We start from the raw sequence: 22029 nt of genomic DNA, 5'->3' as shown, positions 1-22029 counted from the left end.
AAACCTAGAATCTCTTTTAGAGTAGATTGGATTTGGATGATAAAATAATATTTTTATTGTTATGATTTTATTATTGATTTTTGTAGTAGCTGATTATTATCATAAAAAATACTAGTAAATAATAGCTAGGCATTTATGTGGTATTTTAAAGCATTTTACATATGTTATTACACAAGACTTCACTTTGAATCTAGGCTCTTCTGCTTACCATTGTGTCAACTTGACCTCTCTGGGCCTCAAGTCTCAGCTATAAAATAAAGAGATGGATTAGATGTTCTCTAAGAATCCCTTTAGCTTTGAATCTTATGATCTTGAGATTTTATTTTCCTGTCTCCAAAGGTGGAACTGAAAAAAAAAAAAAGCAAAAAAGTCTTAGATGAGCATTCTTAATATAGTAGGCATTTGGAGTCATTTGTTCTTTCCAAAAGATCATATAAATCAAGACAACCAAGGTAGGGAACAAATAGCCTTCTAATAGTATGAGCAGCCTAAGAACCCTTAATATCACTAATAGGATTAATACTTTGTAGAGAAAAAAAACTGTCAAGTGATTGGAGTTTCCTCCTTACTGAAAGAAGTTTAACTGAAATCATAATAATTTCCTTTTGAGAATCACATTGCTGAAATTTAATTTTGTTGATATTTTAGAGATGGGTGCTATTGCAAAAGTAATGAGTAATAAAATGTTACTAAAAAGCAATATTCAGTGAAGAATATTCACAAGCCTGCTGCATGCACATGACTATTCTAGCCATTATACAAATGAAATGAATTCTGTAACCTTTCCATAAAGAGCTTACAGTTTTGTCCAGAAAGTTATATTCTCTAGATGTGAAACAAGTGAAGAATACAGTTGCAAACTCAATATCTAAGTTACCAATCAAATTGAACATTTATTGTATTCCAGGCATTGTCATGAAGTTCCAAGCACAAAAAATGAAACCATCTTTGCTCAACAAAGGGGGTTAATGTTCTATTGCAAAACTTCTTAAACTGTGTGGGTCACAACCCTAAGTGGGATCATGTAACAATGTGGGGGTTGTGAAATTATGATTTATTATCAGTAAATGTTTGATTTGTATACCTACTTTATATACCTATATATCATGAAGAATTTAAGTAAAAAAAAATGTCACAAGTGGAAAAAGTTTCAGAAGCCCTGTTTTGTCAGAGAAGCTAGATACATGTATAAACATATACAGCATAAGTATAGATGGTATAAATACAAATTTATATAAAATATTTTTAAAAACTAATTGGGGATAAACAATCCCCATAAAAAGAAAACAGAATTGTATGAATGAAGGTATATTTTCTGGGCTTGAGATTTGAGTTGTCTTTGAAAAAAGTAAAAAATGCTGATAATAGTGGAGGGGAAAGGGAATTTTTTTTAAAGGACAATATTCTATATTAAGTAGAAACTCAAAGTAAGATTTGAGAAAATTGTGTAAAATTCATTAAAATGTAAATTTGGTCAGAGTATAGTAATCAAGAGGATACACAAGACACATTCAACTAGAAGATCTTGAATGCTAAGTAGCAGTTTGGTTCACTGAGCAGTTTTTAATTGACTGCTATATGCTAGGCAATATGCTAGGCTCAGGGAATAAAAGGGGAAAATGGAATCTAATCTCTCATCTTGCATTCTGGCAGTTTGGAATTACTACAATAGACACTAGAAGCCACTGACTTTTTAAATGAGATCTTTGATTCGAAAGAAATTAGATTTGAAAAAATATTCTTATACTAGCCATGTGAACAAATTGAAAATTTTGAAAAGGTGAGCTAGCCTGATACCTCTAGAAGACAGTTTACAGAATTATAGTAGAAAAGGATGTTAAAGGCCACACAGTCCAAACTATGCATGAACAAGAATCCGTTCTGTAATTTTTCTCTTCTGAAGAGGAATCCACTGCATCCCAAGCTTACACATTAAACTTTTTATTATTCTGTGAATTATGTTAAGTGCTGAATTGCTGGGATCAGACATATAGAATCCTAGAATTAAGAAAAGAAGTTCCCTTCCATCTAATATAACCTCTAATTTTACAGAGAGAGAAACTGGGACCTAGAGCGGTTAAGTGATTTGCCCAACGTTATGTGAATAGTAAGTGGCGGCCTTATGATGATAATAAAGATCTTCTAATTTCCAATCCACTCTTCACTGTTCCATAATGCCAGCCTCATTGCAAGGAAAAATTACCTTGTATTAGACATGTATCTGTCTCTTCAATTTCTATCAAAATTCCTAAATGTGCTTGCTAGGATAAATTAAGTGCAACTAACCTAACCTTCCTCACTTGTACTTATTTTTACTAGGCTGTCATGAGGCTCAAATAAAGATAATATGTGTAATGTACTTTGCAACTCTCAAAATACTACATAAATAAGTTATTTATTTTATTATTATTGAGGATCTTCATTATCCTGGTAACCCTAGAGATGCTCTTCAGCTTTTAAGTGGCTTTTCTAAAATGTGCTCCTCAGAATTATATTTGGTATTTCTGATATTGTATATCCAGGGGATTCCTGATACTGTATATCCAGAGTGGAGTACAGTACAGTAGACTTAGCACCTTCTTGTTGAATACTATGTAGCCTTAAAAAGTCCATTAAGGAATTTAGGTTTTTGTGTCACAGTTTGATGTTGATCTGGCATTCGACTCACTTTTCAAAAGAACTATCCTGGCATAACTATCAAAAGTAAGAACTATAAATGCTTTTGTTGAGGAAGAGAAATATCCAATAGACAAAATCGGAAAAGTGTCATTGTGATTTGGTAATGTATTTTTGAAAGGATGACAAGAAAAGCAAAAGATTTGTTTAGGACGTATGTACAGTTAATTGTCTAAATAAATAGCTTACTGGGTCTGGAGTCAGGAAGACCTAAGTTCAAATCCAACCTCAGGAGTTTGCTAGTTCTGTGACTCTGGGCAAGACATTTTTCTGTAAATCTCAGTTTCCTTATCTGTAGAGTGGAGATAATAATAGTACCTGCCTCCAGAGTTGTTTTGAATATAAAATGAGATAATATTTATCAAGTGCCTTGCAAATCTTAAAGTAGTATTCTAGCTATTATCTGTGGTTGTAGTATAATGAAAGAATTGGGAAGGGGTAACTACTTTTTAATTTTTGAGATGCAAAAAAGTATAGTTTCAATCTGTTAACGTTGAGATTTTGATATAACATTGAAATGGAAATCTGTGAGAAATGGGACATAGTTTAAAAAGTATTTTAGATATCAAACTATATTCCTCTTGACTAGAAACTCTAAAAGAGAAGACAGTGGATCTGAGGGACTCTAAAAAAAGGAAATTACAGATTACAAAGAGACGATTACATATTATTCCAGTGATAAATGTGTGTAGAGTGTCAGGAAATCAGTGGAGCTGCCCCAGGTTTTCTCCACTGAGATTAGATTTTAAAAGAATATGTTTAAAGGATAGAAAGAAGATCACATACGAACAAAGGCAAACAATTTGATTGAATTGCAAAATCATCATAGCTTAAAAAAAAAAAATTGGCTTTTGGAAAATACTACAGACAATTTAAAAGGCCTTATTAAACTTTGGAGAAACAGGTGAAAAAGGAATAAGCCTGATGATCTTCTCCCATCTGCCTACCACTTTCTACCTATTTTCTTTATTATAATAACTTTAATGAATTCAGTACTACTCTTTTGTTCTACTTACCATCTCTGTAATTTTCCAGACCAAGAAGCCTTTTTTGGGTCACTTTTCCTCTATGAATGTGTTTCTCCTTCTCTCCAACATTCCTTAAAATATTAACTTCTGAAGAGTAGGAACTACTTGCTTTTTTGTATGTGTATTCCTAGTGCTTGGCATATAATAAGTGCTTCATCAATGCTTTGTTACTCATTCACAACTTAACTATTTCTCTATTTTATTTCCATAGTTTGTCAGAGAAAAATATATGAACCAGAGAGGGTAAAACAAACACTCATCAAGAAGGTCTTAAAGATGCAGAGCTAGTAAGAAAACACTTGATTTCTTTATATGAGTCATAGTCTTTTGGGCCAAGGAATTATATCCCAAAGTGCTGACAGAATATGGGGAAGAGTCTCTAAAACTATCAGCATTCTTTAAGGAATTGTGAATTATGGGAGAAGTGCCAAAGAGTAAAGATTGACTAGAAACTAGAGACCAGTAAGATGGTTGGCAAAATTTCAGAATAAGTTATTAATCAGATCATTTGTGAACATCTAGAAAGTAAAACTGTAATTACTAGGATATAAGTTTTTTTTTTTTTTAAGTCTTGGAAAAATAACATTTTTTCCCTTTTCTCGTACTGTTATGATTGATCATTTAAATAGCAAACTGATTTTAAGCTCCTTGAAGGCAGGAACTATCCTTTGCTTCTTTTTCTATACCTAATGCTTAGCCCAATGGCTGGCATATAGTAGGCATTTAATAAATGTTCATTAAATTTATTGATTGAGATAGAACAGTAATCAGTTATCCGGGTTTCTGCAAGTTACTTGTCAATCTCTTCTATACTTAAAGAAATGGTAGAAAGGTATATGCTGGATAAGAGTATAATTTGGGGGGGGGGCACAGCAGTGCTGTGAAAGTAGCACTGGATTTGGAACTAGAGGACTATCTCTGTCACTTACTGCCTATGGTAAATTATTTCTTATATTCTACATCTTGAAAATGGGGTGGGCAGAGGGAGGAAGTTAAATTAGATGATCTCTTAAGATTATTTTATCCAGGTCTAAATGTATGATTCTGAGAACTGAAGATTTTTAATTAACAACTCCTTGTGGAGCTGAAAGGAAACTTCTTATTGTGACCCTATGCTATTCAACAGTTTTTATCATTAATTTGAATGATAGAAACCATAATTTAATCAGATGTACATATGGCACAGTGCTGGAAATTATCCCAATAGGGTCAGTATCCAGAAAATTCTTCATGGGATGGGGCATCCTATAGATAGATTTAAAGTTAAAATTAGGCTTAGGTTTAGGTATCACCAAGCAAGTATCAGATACTGTTACAGTATTTATTGGGGGCAGAGGGATAAGGTTTTAACTGACTACAACTTAACTTAAAGTGAGTTAATAATGAGGGGCGACTGCCAAAGCAAATTCAATTTAGATTTGAATTAAGTGGTTAAATTAATGTATCTAGAACTAGAAGTTAGTGGTCCTATGGGCTGATCAGACCACACCTGAAATATTATGCCCAACAATATGTACCATATTTTTAGATGAGTATTTGTTAACTGGAGTATGCCCAGAAAAAGATGATCAGATTAATAGGAAGATATAGTTAAATTATGTCATATGAAAAATAGTTGAAGAGTTAGAATAGTAGAAGAGATATAGAGGTAATACAATATAGCCACCTTTGTTTTAATGGCTGTCATGTGGAAGAAATGTTGACTTAGCTCATATATCTTTAGAAGGCAAACCAAGATTAGGAGGTAGAAATTATATGGAAGCAGATTTGCCAAATATCAAGATTATTCTGAATACTTACAGCAAACTAAAATTAGAATTGGCCGCTGTGTGAGAGAGCTAATTTTCTATTGCCCAAAGTGTTTAAGCAGAAGCTGGATGATCTGACAAGAATGTTGAATGGAGAAGGATTAGTGGAATATAGTAAATCAGAACAAGGAACCAATAAGATCCTTTGTAATTTCCCCTGGGTAATAGATGTGTAGGACTGGGAAAAGATTAGTAGGAATACAAATGTTTTGAGAATCAAAAGCCATCTAGTAATTTAAAACCTTCTGGGTGGGTGTATTCTTCAAGTTTAGTCTTTGATACTTTGCTCTATTGGGAATATCTCATTATTGTGTGTTTTTTATGGAAGTATAAGAAGTGGTTAAATTACTTAGAGGATAATTAAACTGGCCTTGGTATCAGGAAGACTTGAATTCAAATCCTACTTCTGACACACTATCTGTATTATAGGCAAATTGTTTAACCTTCCAGTGCATATTTCCACTTGATTACTAAGATTATAAGCTACAGGTGAGTGACTAATATGCATCAGAGAAAGGAGTTTCCTCTCTAGAAGTTCCTCACATTGATAAAAACAGTTTTGTGCGCTCTCCATCCCCTAACAACAACAAAAAATCTTACATCTGTGAACTTCAATAAATTATTTAAACTCAGTTAATTGTATTGTTATGTTATATTCAATATTGCTGGGAATGGGTTAGCATATTTTTAATATATAATTATTCTTATTGTGTTGGTGTTTATTAATTAGAAATTGAATTGTAATTGATGCTTTGTTAACATTATAAACTAGGAAAAGTCCAAATAATAAGGACAAAATAAGTGTCTTAGAAGAATGCTATCAAATTCATTTTCATTCAAGATAGTGTAGCTGTAGGCTGTTGGAAAGCAATAGCAAACAGGCTGTCAGATTGCCATGCATAGGATAGTTCTAAGGCCAACTGCAAGTCTCAAGCAGGCACTATAAATAGTCATTAGAACTATGAAATGAAGAACAATCTTTAAATGTTCATAGTAAAAAGAATTAGTGGTCTCCCTTAATGCTTTTCAGCTATTACAGGTATTATACAATTGTGAAAATGGTAAATCATATTATGGAATTTTAAAGTGAGAAGGGATGTTAGTATAAAACATTTACTTCAATTCTCCTCATTTTATATATAAAATGTGTCTAGGTTCACATAACTACTTAGTGGTAGAATCAGGACTACAATCTTACTCGCTTTAATCTAGTGCTTTTCCCCCACTATGCCATACACAGAGCCTCTTTTTGAATACAGTGAACAATAAATTATAGGAAATAGTGTATCTAAAGCTTTGATCTATCATAGTATTTATTCTGGTCACTACATAAACAGTAATAACAAAGTTTCTACTTTACATGACCTTTTCTGCAATTACTCAGTAAAGCAATTTAGTTTTGCTATTGGACCAACTAGAGAATAAAAAAAACTCCAAGATATTTTTTGTTTGGAGTAATTTTGATTGCTAATTGTTTTAGGGAATTGGTTAGCTTGTTTAGAAATGTATTGTTTTTTTTTTTTTTAAATTTTCCTCTTTAATCCTTTGTAACTAGCAAGAAGTTGAGAAGTTTACAGACCTAGAGAAACTCTACCTCTACCTTCAGCTGCCTTCTGGTCTCAGCAATGGAGAGAAAAGGTATATATATTTTCTTGGTCTCTGACATTAGTGAAAAAGCATACAGACAGTCCTCTAATTTTGTTACAATATATTTCTGAAAACTGTCTCAGAAAATACTTGGGGAAAAAAGATCTTTTTTAGTATATATACATTTTTTACTTCAGTAAAAACTTAGTTCTCTCTATCAAATGATGGTATACATGGGTAAAGGTGAATGCTTACTTATTCTAAGGATAGAATGTTGTACATTTGATCATTTTTGAAAATTGGAAACCACAAATAAGCAGATTACTGTGATAAGGAATGAAATATTAGAGGTGGGGTTTGTTTGTTTGGGTTTTTGTTTTGTTTTTTTTGATTGCTCATTGAAATGAGAAGGTGCAGAATATAAATACTGCCATAGATTTGTGATAAATTCCAGATTCTTTTTTATTTTCTATTTGGAACCTACTCCCTTAAATACTTTAATGGCTTAAGGTCTTGCTGATATCCTTCAGCCAGCTAGATCATCTATATCTTCAGAATGCTTGGTAACTCTCATTCATTCTCCCCTAACATAGCATGTTAAAATATTGTTTTATTTTATCTTTCAAAGTTTTGGCCAGAAGAATTTGGAGGGAGTGTGCTAGCAACTGCTGTATGGTTACTTAGTTTGCCAAGAAAATTCTGTTTAAGGATCAGAAATTAAAAGGATTTTCTACCCCTTATGTTTGGGCTTAAGAATCTTAGTTGTAGCCACCACCAATCTGCTTCTTTCAGATTAAGACTGTCTTCATATAATTCGATAGCAACTACTGTTCATTAGACTAGCCTCATCAGGGTAGTACCATTGCTAAGATCCTTCTTTGTCTAAATCTGATTGTGCAATCTAACTAGATTATTCTTTTTTTTTTTTTTTTTTTTTATTTTTTTTTTTTTTGGTAAGTGCACAGAGATGGCTGCCAAAGGCATTAGCTAGAATATTCTGTGCTTATTGCAGAAACACAGAAATGGAGGCAAAAGGCTCTTAAAGATTCTATTATGAATAAGAGGAGAAAGAATAGGAGTGGGGAACTCATGCTGTGAGTCCATGTGATTTTAATAGCTAAAGCACATAGATACTATGACAGAAGTGACGGAGTTGAGCTTTGTACAGCCCACAAATAAGTGGGACTAAACCAGATTAAAATATAATTGGAAAATATTCAACAAAATAAATGAAAATACAATACAATGCAGATAAAGTTAAAAATGTGTGTTTTTCAGAATTTGATACCATTGCTGTATGACATTCAGTTTTCACACAAGTATAGACTTATACTGGGATACCTAGACCAAAATAGATGTTTGCTTTCACAAAAGATACTTATTGATCAAAGGAATTGAGAACATAAAGGACAAAAAGGAGCTAATTGTTTCTGTGCCTTTCCATTCAAGTTCTTCTCTCATGCTTTACTTTGATTTGTAGGTGACTCTATAGTCCCAGGTTGGAAAGTTTTTGAGAATAGAATTAATAAAACACTCTTTTATTCGAGCAGTAGCCTAGCTAAGTTTTAGAAGTATTCCAGTTTAAGTGGAGGATGATGATATTTTTGCCACCATACTCTTTAAAGATCTCCACTGAATTTTAATTTCAACATATATTGGTAAATGAAATACCCACAGCAATAGAATTACAGATCTTTAGAGTACAGATCCTGAAAGTGCCACTCTGGTCAAATGTTTGACCTTACAATTGTTCTTTTGGAAAGGGTCATCTTTCAAGAGAAACTAAATATCCCTTCAACTTGTGTTACTGGAAATAAGGCAGCTGTGATCAAAGGGGCCTGGGAATGTAATGCCTCTAATCACTCAAATTCCAAATCTCTGCAAAGTCAACAAAATGTCTAGCCAGCATAGGCCTTATATTTGAAGAGACTTAGCTTTTTGCTTCTATTAATATTTGTAGCTCTCTAGGAATAAGGGCAGACAAATCTTTAAAAAATCTAAATACCCTAAAGCATAAAAGAATGTTCTCAAATGATATTTTAGATCTAATTTCTTTTTTTTTTTAGCTTTTTACTTTCAAAACATAGGTATAGTTTTCAACATTCACCTTTGCAACATCTTGTGTTCCAAATTTTTTCTCCCTTTCTACCGTCCCTCCTTAAGACTACAAGTAATTCAATATATGTTAAACATGTACAGTTCTTCTATACATATTTCCACAGTAATCATACAGCACAAGAAAATCAGATCAAAAAGGAAAAAAACAAGAAAGAAAACAAAATGCAAGCAAATGACAAAAAAAAGAGTGAAAATACTATGTTGTGATCTACATTCAGTCCCCACAGTGCTCTCTCTGTTTGTAGATGGATGGCTCTTCTCATTCCATATCTATTGGAATTGGCCTGAGTCATCTCATTGTTGAAGAGAGCCATATTAGACCTAATTTCTAATGAAGAAAGGAGATTGATTTGTAATATTCCTGAAGAGTTACATATTTTACTCCTATACCTCTAAGCATTTATATTATATCACATTTCAGACTTCTAGAGGAAGTGTCATAAAGGTTGTAAAATAACGAGCAAGGAAATCAGTACTTATTCCTAAACTAAATAACTGTGTAATCTTGAGTTAGGGACTTTATTCTCTGTGCCTTAATTTCCTCATCTATAAAATGGAAATGTTGCTATCTACTTAACTGACATCCCAGGAGTATAGGAACTAATTAAAATGATAATGAAAAAGTGCTTTCAAAAAATAAAGCTGTACATGTAAATATAATATAATATTTTTCAGAACAGAAGGCTAACACTTCCTCTAGATCTTTCCTTGTCAGACTAAGGCTTTTATGAAATTCTCTTGGTTGTTATGGTCTTTTTAAAAAAAAAAAATCATGTTCTGGGGGCAGCTAGATGGCAAAATGGATGGACTACCAGCTCTGAAGTCAGGAGGATCTAAGTTCAAATCTGGTCTCAGATAGTTTACACTTCCTCTCTGTATTATGCTAGGCAAGTCACTTAACCCCAATTACCTCAGCAAAAGAAAAAAAAATTATGTTCTACATTGTTTTCACCTATCTAAGACTGTTGTAATCATAATCAAGAGCTCTTACGTCTACTACTTTCAGATATTTTCAAATTATATTTTCAGCACCCTACCTACCTCTCATGCCCTTACGCTTCTTTCACTTCTCAGAAAAACTTTGTCCAGCTAATTCATACACACACACACACACACACACACCATGGAGTCTTTTATAAGAAAGATTAGTCTCAAAATAATGAACTTCCTCTTCACCATTGGAGTCATATGTTTATTGTGAAAAGTAATTCTGAAGAAGCAATACCATTCTGTGTTCCACAGACCTTTAGAGGAATTCATAGACTTCAGTCTGTCAGTCAGTATAGTTGATGACTGTGCTTTATAGGAATTAAGGTGACTATGTCAGAGCTGTTATGGTAAATTGGGAGCTACGCTATCTTTTAGGAACATATAGTTTAGTTATAATAGCATGTTGAGAGTCAAAAAATCACCACTTTCTTCTGACTTGTGTGGGTATCAATTATTTACTTAGATGTATGAAATGCATCTGAAAAGTTCAAGTGTAAGGTAGGATACTGAAGAATTAGGAGTACAAGTAATATTTTCATGTCTTTCCATTGATGATGGTAACTTTGAAAGAGAAGAGAAGATATAAGAAAGTGATGTCAAAGAGAAGGACTTAATTGTCTGCCTTATGTTCTATAATCCTATAATGATGAGATTCTGGAAGGGACTTGATATTTTAGGAAGAATGCATTTAGTAAATTTTCCTGCCTGAGCCAGAAGGCTTTAAATTTAATTTTTGATGTGAGAGAAACAAAAGCCCAGATCAAAAGCCCAAATGCAAATATGAAGACCAACATATATGAAAGAAACAGCATAACACAAATGGTTCCAGTAATTATCAGGTAAAAAAGAACATTAAGCTTGTCAAATATGAAATTTTATGCCCTCATGTCTGTCCTTTCATTGCACAATAATAACATAGGTGAAGGACTTAGATTTATTTCTACTCAAAATTATCTCTGACCAAATAAAACAGAACTCAGTATTTCTGTGCTGGACTTGGTGTTTATCTGCCTTGAACCTTACTGTTCTGGCTTCATCTTCATATTACAAAATTTCATAATTTCAGAATTGGAAGGGAATCTGAATGATTATCTATTCCAATTCATACTTGAGCAAGAACCCCTCAGCAGCATAGTGGAGAAGACATCCAACATTCATAGGAAGACTTCTATTGAAGGGGAATCCATCTTCCATTTTAAAGGCAGCATTTCCACTTTTGAACAGTGCTAGTTATTAAGCAGTTTTTCTCTCTATCAAACCTAAATCTGCTCCCGGTAAGCTCCCGGAAAAGGCCTAATCTTTCTTTTAAGACAGCTTTTCAAAAAAATTTGAAGACATCTGTTAAATCCCCTAAGACTTCTCTAGGTTAAACATTCCTATTTCCTGCCTCCAGTCATTATGTAGATGAATTTGAGTGCTTTCATCATTCTGGTTGCTTTTCTCTGGGTACTCCAGTTTATCAATGTCCTTCCTAAAATGTGGTGTCCAAAACAGAGCGCATTACTCTTGTTATTATCTCATTGTTAAGAGAACCAAAAAACTGCCTTGGAACTACGTGTCTCAGCTAATACTAATATGAACTTTCTTAAATGAATGAATGAGCATTATTAGTAAATGCTTACTTTGTGCAAAATTCTGTGCTAATTGTTGGTGATATTGATAGTATGACTGTCCTGAGCTTTAAGGAGTTTATATTTTCATGGGGGAGACAGAACATGGTCTCTTACTCCATGGGGATAGAGTGGTAATTCTTTTTCCTTAATGTCTTTTCTACTGATAAGATCATATCAGTGTATGATGTTGAACACTTTGACAGTGCCATGGAATTTCATGGCAAGAAGTTTGTTTTTTGAGTCAAGTAGCTGTAACTACTGAAGATGCAAGAATTATAGCAACCTTAGAAGTAGTTTCCAGGTGTCTTCTATAAAGATTATTTCTCTGGATGCTGGTTGTCCTATCACATATTGAACTCGAAGTTTATCAAAACCTTCAGATTTTTTTCATACAAGCTGATGTCTGATCACTCCCCCACCCCAGTTTTATCTCTGTGAAGTTGATTTTTTAAAATACAGTTTCTATGTGAATCAGTTATTTAATGTGTCCATTTAAAAAGTCAACAGAACGTTGAGCTGCATTAGGAAGAAGTATAATGTCTTCATTATGTAACTCTGCTTGTCACAAATCATTCTGGAATATTATATTCAATGCCAAGCACTATACTTTAAGAGGTACATACAATTCGAAATGGGTCCAGAATGTGGTGACTCAAGTGTGGATACAGAAAATCATAAAAATTAAAAGAAATGTTTAGCCTATAAGAATCAACTAAGGAAAGATATGATAACAGCCTTCAGATATTTAAATGACTGTCTTGTGATTTAAAAAAATTAAAGTGGTTATATGTCATTTCAGAGAATTAAAGTGGTTATATGTCATTTCGGTGAGTAAAAATATGAGCAGGCTTTAATATAAAGAATATTATAATAACTATAACTGCCTAGCATTAAAAACAGGTTGCTTTGCAAAGTAGTTTATTTGACTGATTAGTTTTCTTATCTTCCCAGATTTCAGTACAATGATATTATTGATTTCAGGCACTGTGGATTTCTCAGTTGAAGTTCTATCCTATTATATGAAATTGGGATTTAGACAATCCTAAAACATTGATCAATTGGAAATTTATACAGAGAAGGATGATAAGGATGGTAAAGGACTTTTAGTATGAGGGGTGGGAAGAAGAATGAAGAGGAGTACATGACAATTACTGTCTTCATATATTTTGAGGTTGATCATGTAGAAGAAAGATTATACTTTCTTTAATTCTAGAAGATATTGAAATTATATACTGGTAGAAATAATAATGGCAAATTTCTAAGCAAAATAAAAAGAAATTTACTGATAATTAAGAATTGCTCACTATCGCAAAGAAGCAATGAATTCATCAGCTCTACAAAGTCTTTAAGAAAAAAAGCAGATGACTTAGAAAAAAATCTTCTGCCAGATGAGCATTTGCTAAGAATTATAAAGGGAATTCATGCTTCAGTTATAGGGTTGAACTAGATTATTTTTGAAGTCCCTTACAATGATTGCTACTATCCATTTCATAACATTTTAAATGAAATTATTGTATAGCAAAGATTTGCTTAATGTTGAATTTTGTTCCACATCATACATTCTGTTTTAGCTAGATTTCTAGTACAGTTTCTCTGTATGTTGTATATTTTCCCATTGCTTGTAAACTAAAACTAATTGACTTTTGTGTCAGCTTATCAGAAATTTGATAGTCCAGCAAAACAGATTGTCATCAAAACTTCCAGTTGGTTATTTTTACTAAATCATATGTGTTTACTGTCTGTTGTGCATTTCTTTACCAAGTTAGGGAAGCATTGATATGAATTTTTAATTAAAAAAAAAACAAATTTTTGCAGGAGATTTTTCTGTAACTACTAGAAGGAGAAAAGAGAGGTGAAACTGGTGTACTGTTACTTTAATTGAAGAATTAAATTTCAATTTCCTTGTTACATATTTTCAGGTATTGACGAGTTATAAGTTTGGTGTGTTTATTTCTTATTTTCATACTGTTCTGTAATAGAAAGTTTAGATTAATCTAAAAAAGTCACAAAGTAAGGCACTATTTCACCTAAAATGTATATTTGTTTTGTGACCAGTGATCAGAGTTCCATGTCATCAAGTCGTGCCCAGCAAATGCACGCCTTTTCCTGGATTCGAAATACATTGGAGGAACATCCTGAGACTTCACTACCTAAGCAGGAAGTCTATGATGAATATAAGTAAGTACTATGTACAGGTATTAGGTCTACTGGTACATAAAGGGATTTGAGTATTATACAGTTCTCACATACTGTTATCTGCTTCATTATCAGTGAATACCAAGCTGAAGTCTTTAAAATCATGAATGGTATGGATGAACATGGACTTATTCAGCAATTCCCAGAATTTGAGGGCACCCTTTGAAGCTTTAAAGAGAGAAATTTGGGACAAAAAATTGGAAGTACACAGCAGGTAGTAAACTTGAGGAATCTAGTTACTGGCAAAAAAAAAAAATCTTCAAAAAAGGTTTGGATAAAGTAATAAATGACAGATTTGTAATAGATTATGAAGGGAAACTAGGTTGGGTTTGGGATTTTTTGGGGAGGTTTGTTTTTAATGTGTGTGGGGGTGCATCCCTAATATTCTAAAGGTAATGTTACAGAGAAATACTGTGCTTTCCTACATCACATCCTTTTGTGCTGTTCCATAATCATATATTGGATCTTTTATAATACTTTTATAATATTTAATAATAAGAAATACTTAATTTCTTCATTGTGCACCATCCTGTAATAAGCACTAAAGGTAATGAGTTTTGGGATTTTTAAATTCACAAACTTATTTAGGAACCACACAAATCTTCATAAGCCTTTTTTCAAAAAAGTAGAAGTATTACTAAACAGGAAGGTAGCAGATATGATCACAGGAAAAAAAGAGAAAAAAACAGTTTTAAAAAGAAACAAGTCAAAGAAACATGGTAGTAATAAATGAGGTGGGTGGTATATAATGGAAACTAGAAAAAGAGAAAACCAATGCTTGTGGGGTTGCTGTGGTTTAGGGAAAGTAGTTATATAGTTCCATAAATAATTAGCAAATTTTAATTAAATGCCTGCTGCAATGCAAATTGATTTAATTAATTCAGGTAACTGCTGTGTCTGTTATCTTGCCAATATATATGCCTTGCCAAATATATAATCAAGTTATCCCAACGTCATTTAAAGGAACAAGCAACCAAGAGAACTTATTTAACACAGAGATGTAGTTTGTAACAGAATCATAGCATTTTGTGATGGGAGGGCCTTTCAGGATTAATTTATTCAATTTATATTGCAGAAAAGGAAACTGAGGCTTACAGAGAACCTGAATTTTGTCACACTGGTAGATCAGAGCCAGAATTAGAACCTGGTCTCCTTATTTAATCCCAAATACTTTATCCTAAATTATCTTTCAAGGGATTTTAGGGGTTTCTGCAAAAGTTACTTGATTTTTAAAAAATATCATGAAAAGCATTAATTTTTATATTTTATTAGTGATTTAAATGAAAATGAATCTTTGTTTAAAATGTTTGACATAAAATTTGAATGGCATAGCTTATGGCATAGCTTGTATCCTCATAAGGAGATGAGTCAGAGAAATGGTTGAAAACAAAGTCCAATATGCATTAGGGAAGAATAGTTCATTCAGTGTAGAAAAATAAACTGTCTAAATATAAGCTAAGTGATTTATAAGATATTAAAATGTATGAATCATAGTGGACTAAAGTAGGATATTTATTAAGCAGTGTAACTCTGATAGTAAGAAATGTGCTATTTAATTGCTGATAGGGGAATGTGGCTGGTAGATCTCTATCTAGTCAAGTACTGTGTTGTAGAGATAACCCTAAGGTTTTTAAAAGGCTGTGCCAATGGAATACAAGTTTTGGTTGGTCCCACCAGTACCAGTTTGACAACCAGATGACTATCTCATTTGAAGATGCCTAGCACCAAGATTTGCTCCCAAATGAAGCATTTCTACTATCACCATAACTCAGAAAAGTAGTGTAGTAAGGCATATTTTCAGTCTATATAAATGGAGGGAATTCCCAATCAGGGAAGTTGTAGCTTTTTTATATATTTGGACCAATCTAGCTTAATAAATGTGAAAGTTTTGGGAGATTAAGTTGGGTAGATAGCAACACACAAATTAAAGGGTTAGAAAATAAACCAAAGGAACTACCTGATAAGGAAAAAAATTTTCACATCTGTATGTGGGATAGTATGGCAACAAGGTTTTCAAATTATACTTAGAAAATATTGGGAAGTTTAAATGCAGCAAGAAGGTTAAATGTGCAAAAAATTTCTTGACAATAAGGTTTATTCCTTATGGAGGTTTAGGTTTTTATATAAGATGGTTTCTAAAGTTAATTTTTAAAATTAAAGTTTGTATTAATAAAGATTAATAAAGATTTCAATAAAAATAATCTTTCTCCTATTAAAATAAGATGAAAAATTCAGAAGCCCCAAATCAGCATTTCTGCAATTCTTTGAGTAGAAGCAACTTTTTGTTAGTATCCTTTATAATATATCCTTATAGAAGCTGTTCACATTGTTAGACTGTAGAAACTTCTTGAGAGTGAGGATTGTTTCATTCTTTATATCTATAATTCTAGCATCTAATATGGTACCTGACATTTAATAGGCACTTAATCAGTGCAATTAGTAGGAAGTTCATCATTGCAGATTGATAAGAGCTGTCAAGTTAGTCTACTGAGAGAGCTAAAACAAAAGAAACCGCACCTATTGCTGATTTCCCTTTGAAAAATAATAGAACTTCTGTCATTAACTTCTTAAAACATTTGTTTTGCTAGATGCAATATATAATTAAGATGTTTGGTTTTAACTATATTTTTTTAAGTTATAAATTAATTGCAAAAAATTGCTATATCCTCCAGCTAACCTCTATCCCCTTGCCATATACTTATTGTCAACTTAATCCTTCCTCAAACCAATCTTGTATTTACTTGGTTTGGTTACTTGTTTGTCTCCATGTATAAAGTAAATTCTTTAAGGATAGAGACTGTTTTCCTTTTTTTTTTTTTTTTTTTTTGCTATATGTCCTATACTTCATTAGTGTCTTGCATTAGTAGACATTAAATAAATGCTTTTTATTTGTAATCTAATGATTTTAAGCATCTATGATTATATTTCTAATGTTTACTAAGGAATATTTGTCATCTTCAAATATGAATAAATAGGAAAAGCTGGTGGAATAAATCAATGCAAAATATCTGATGTATCTAATAAAAAGACAGCATCAATAATTATTTTTCTTATTATCACACAAGAAATGTAAAAATGATTTGTAGATGAATTTCTTGTTAAAAACATTTTTCTTGATTTAGTTGCTCAAAAAATCAGTTTTACTGCAGTCTAGAAAATTACAAATGCTTAATGGAAAACATATTTACTTATTAGAAATTTAACTATATTTTTACTAGATGACACTCATCTACTCCTTTTAATATAATCATTTTATTTGTTGATCATTTCTTAATTGCTCAAAGTAATAAGAAATCTTTGAATTTTTTCATGCGTACATGTAACTTTCATTAATAACCTTAACCTCACCACACAAGTTAGGTAGCTATATATTTATCAATGTAAAATAAATCCTGATAAGTTTAATGATATAATTAATCCTAATAATGTACTCTTCTTTACTTAGGAGTATTAATATATCAAATATGTAGTGAGTGATTAATAGATAAATGTTGCTTAGACTTCTATACACACACACACACACACACACACACACACACAGACTTATATATAAATATCAGAATGGTATCTAATATTTATTTTCCAAAACTGCTATATCTAGAAATAGAATGTTTAAAATATATGAGCATCTGCTAGATTTTTTTACTTCAGTTTTAAGAAATAATTTAGTTTCTATAATTTAAGAAATTATTTAGTTTCTATAATTAGAAATATATAATCAAAATCAATTTTTGTTCACGAGGGTTAGATATAAGTATTTATTGTGACTTTTAGGTATAATTACAACATATATAGAACTAAGAATTTTTTTTTAATATGAAAATTCACATTTATATTATCAATATGATAAAAATATATTCTTTCCATTGTTACCTAACCATTACTGTACATTCCCAAAAAGTAGAATGAGAGAGATCATTAAGATCATAGATATAATGTATAAAAGAATCCAACCCTTCGCTTTACAGATAAGGAAACTAAGGCTCTTAGAGATTAAAAGTCTTCCTCACAAAGACAGTGAAAAGTAGAGCACAGATTTAAGCTCAGGTCCTTTGCTCCAAATACCATTCTTTTTACAGTACCATGCTGCAGATGTTGATGTATGACGTGCTTCCTTTTATCCCTTTTTACTCAGAAGCTAAAAGATTCAATATTTTACCAGGTGGATTAGGATATGATTCTCTGGTGGAACATTTTAGTCACATTCTCTTGTGATATATGTCTCCTAGTTTCTTCCTGCCCCCTAGAGGAAAAGTAGTTTCTTATAGTAACTTTTTTCCTCCCCCGTCTTCCCTGCCAAATTAGAAATGAATCTACTTTTTTTCCCTCTCTTTTATGTAAAGACTTCAACTTTGATGATTCTTCAGAAATGAATATAACCTAGTATCCTGTAGCAGATGTGATCTGAGTTAGGAAGGATCATTTTTTTTTTTTTTTTTGGATCTTCTTTCTTTATACATATTTTTCTGTATCCATCTTTTGGTTGAGTCTCAGAGGAAAAGAGTAACTTAATGGAATTTGAGAGCTGAAGGGTTCTTAGAGATAATATGGTCCACCCTCTTCCTTTTTATAGATGAGGAAACAGACCTAGCAATTTGAATAACTAAATTCTCTTCCAGTTAGAACTAGAACCCAGATTTCTTGATTCCTTATCCAATATTTTTTTCATTGTTCCAGAAGATGTAACATGTAAATATGTCCATGCATCCCACATCTTCCCTTTCAAATGTCTGTTTATGGTTAAATCGTGAGTAATTATTGTACATCTATTTCCTTAGCATATATTCCTCATTTCAGTGGTATAATTTTTATTTTTATCACTCTTTTAAGATATCTGAGAGAACTGGGTATCATTCACATATCATTCACATGTGAAATATCAGCAGATACAGTGAATATATTTCCTTCATTTCCCATTTTACTACTTCTCTATATCATTCAGGATATACCGTGATATATATTCCTGTCTTTAAGTTTTTCTTTCCACCTCTATCTTTACAAACCTGTATTGATGATCCATCCAACTTATTGGACTCATAATCCATCTTTCCACAGTTCTTTCTCCTCTATAATGAATTTTATACTTATTTCAGATTATCATGGCAATACTGTGGTCTTAATGATCACTTAAGACCATAACAATCCTGAGATAGCAGATTTAGTGCTTCCTCTCTCTACTCATAGTCTCTTTATCAGTTATGTCATGTACTACTCTTATAGTTGTTAACCATATTCTTTATTCTCACTGGAGCTCACAATTACATTGTCCTTCCTACTTTTTGTTGCTTTTTTTTGGCCTTAAATAATCTGTAAAATGTAATTTTGGTTACTGGGCTCTTCAAATATGTAGAAATGGACATTACTTATTGAATTCTTTTTAAAAAGGATGAAATGAGCCAGGTTAAGAAATTATTAGGCTTAGTTTAAAAACTAGGTCATGAAATGTAATCTTTTAAAAAACAAACAATCTAATTTTAAGAATTAACAGTATGTTATATTGTGAACATATTCTCACTCTGCATATACTGCATAAATATGTTAACACTGAGTTAGGTGTTATGACACCATTTCTTGTCCAATCCACATGCAATCTAAGTTGTAAAACAGGAAAATAAAAGATCTCTAGATATCCTGAAATGACCCTGTGCTTTATAGTACTGCTTTGAAAATGGTTATAAGTAACATTTTGAGTTAGCTGAATTAGACTTAAATTTTTCAAAATATGAAGTGAGGACCCAATGAAAAAAGTTTCAACGGAACAGATTTTGGTTCAATAATAGAGAAGAATGTTTCTTAAATTGACTATCATGGGAAGCAGCATATTCTAGGACTTTGCAAATCTTTATTTGAAGAATTTTAAAGCTGAAAGAGACTTCAGAGATCATAGACTGTATGGAGAGCTGAAAGGAACCTTATAGATTTTGTGTTCCAAACTCTTCATTTTACAGATGAGCAATACTGAACTCCAGGGGATTTTAGCAGACTAACTTGTGGCCACACATGTAACGAGGGGCACAGTTAGACTTTAAACTTATCATCTCTCTTTGATCAGGATGGGAGCTTTTTACTTGTTCTGTTTCTCTCTGCACCAGTTCTCACGTTGGACAGTCTAATGACCTCCTTACTCCTGACAACTTATAATGTTAATGCCAAACTTAAGATCTTGAGGCCCAGAGAGGTTTAGTGAGCTTTATAGAAGAGATTTTTTTTTTATTGGATGGGAACTTAGAGCATCTTTCAGACTACTTTCGGCTCTTTAAGATTCTGTAAAAATCATGAGATTAGCACAGGCAGTGAAAATCTTTTTGATTTTTAAAAAAATCAAGACCCTGTATATTTCTCTTTACCCAGTTTGTTTATACTGGACATATTTAAAATGAAGTGTTTTACTTATTAGTATAGGATTTTGAGTAATAATTGATGTTTTCATCTTGACATTGTTTACTATTTGACCTTGTTTTTCAGTTCTTTTTGGTCATTTCTGACTCTTTGTGATCTCATTTGAGATTTTCTTGGCAGAGATATTGGAGTAGTTTGCCATTTCCTTCTCTAGTTCATCTTACAGATGAGGAAACTGAGGCAAACCGAGTTAAATGACTTGCTCAAGATAACACAGAGTGAGGCCCAATTTGAACTCATGAAGATACGTTTTCTTGAATAAGCCTGACACTCAATGCACCCATACCACCTAGCTAACCCTACTGTTTGATTTATCTTCATTATTTAATTTCTATTTACATACCTGCAAAATGACATATAACACCTACTTTCTAGAAGATGTTTTCCTTCAGAATTTAAAATTATTTCTTTAACAAAATAAGGTTGGATTTTAACTTTTTTTCCTAGTAGGAAGGAGTCAAAGTTAAAAAAAAAAAAACAGAATTCTGCCCTTTGTAATGATTTTTTTTGAGACTGGGTCTCCATATTTCACCTAGACTAAAAGTACAAGGGCTATTCCTGGATATCATCTCTCTTTAATCAGCATGAGAGCTTTCACATGCTTTGTTTCTGCCCTGTACCAGCTCTCCCCTCAGATAATCTAGTAACCTCCTTACTCCTAGAAATTTATCACATTAATGCCAAACTTAGTGTAGACATCTGATTAACTTAGCCTGCTGCATTTTCTATCTTGTAAGCTCAAGAGATCTATTAAACTTTCTAGTAGTTAGGATTATAGGCATTTGCCACCATGTCGAGCTATAGTTGTTCAAAATCACTAGGCTTCGTAAATTCTACCTTACTTACAAAATTTGCATTCACCTAACTCACATCTAACTTTCTTCCTTTTGCTTCCTATATAACCATACCAAAAGTATATATAAGTATATTAGAAATTTTTTGCGTGAAGAAATTATATTTGGCATGTTACCACAGAGAATCTTACCAAAATCCAGAGAATAAAAAGAAGAGAGACAAGTATATTAAACTTCTCATTTGGAATAATTGTCTAATACTTGTTTCTTTAGCCTTGATTTTTTGGAAGCCTCATTTTGTTGTTTTTGTTTTGTTTTTCTTAGCTTGGGTAACTTTTATCTTAAATTTGTTTCTTTAAAGTCTAGTTTAGTTTTATTTACATTTGGTTCTGAATTTCTTTGGCATGGTTCTTATGTACTAAATTCCCTTTTTCTTTTTGACTAGTTGATTCATATTTTGGTGGGGTTGTTTAAACCATAAAGGTTATTAATAACATTGGCAACTGAATTTGTAGCGATTTGATATAATTGCTTTGGTCAGCATGCTAAAGACTAAAGAACAGTGTTTAAATCATAAAGTCATATTTTCTACACATTTATTAGAGAAGAGAATTTATTGGAGTAAGAAAGGAAATCTATAACAACAATGCTTTTCACCAAATTCTGTAGGTTCCATGAATACTGTTTGAAAGCCATATTTTAACTCTGTGGAGATGATCAGCTGCCTGTCCTAAGATGACTCACTATTGTAGATAGTAATAATAAATAAAATCTAAGTCAATTAAAATTAGAGATAATTGGCTTTTGCTAATCACTTTAG

General features: G+C 32.1%; 1 protein-coding gene across 1 annotated transcript in view; it reads left to right on the top strand.

Annotated features, from left to right (window-relative positions):
• The window catches only part of RFX7 (regulatory factor X7), a 165793-nt gene that overhangs the window by 125578 nt on the left and 18186 nt on the right, over nt 1-22029 (top strand). Inside the window, exons 3-4 of the mRNA XM_051980706.1 lie at nt 7068-7150; nt 13876-13998. Coding sequence (XP_051836666.1) covers nt 7068-7150; nt 13876-13998 — 206 coding nt within the window. The remainder of the gene's footprint in view (nt 1-7067; nt 7151-13875; nt 13999-22029) is intronic.

Source organism: Antechinus flavipes, chromosome 2 (genome assembly GCF_016432865.1).
Source record: "Antechinus flavipes isolate AdamAnt ecotype Samford, QLD, Australia chromosome 2, AdamAnt_v2, whole genome shotgun sequence".
Taxonomy (NCBI): domain Eukaryota; kingdom Metazoa; phylum Chordata; class Mammalia; order Dasyuromorphia; family Dasyuridae; genus Antechinus; species Antechinus flavipes.
Note: the sequence above shows the minus strand (reverse complement) of the source record. Positions and strands in the feature narration are given on the sequence as shown.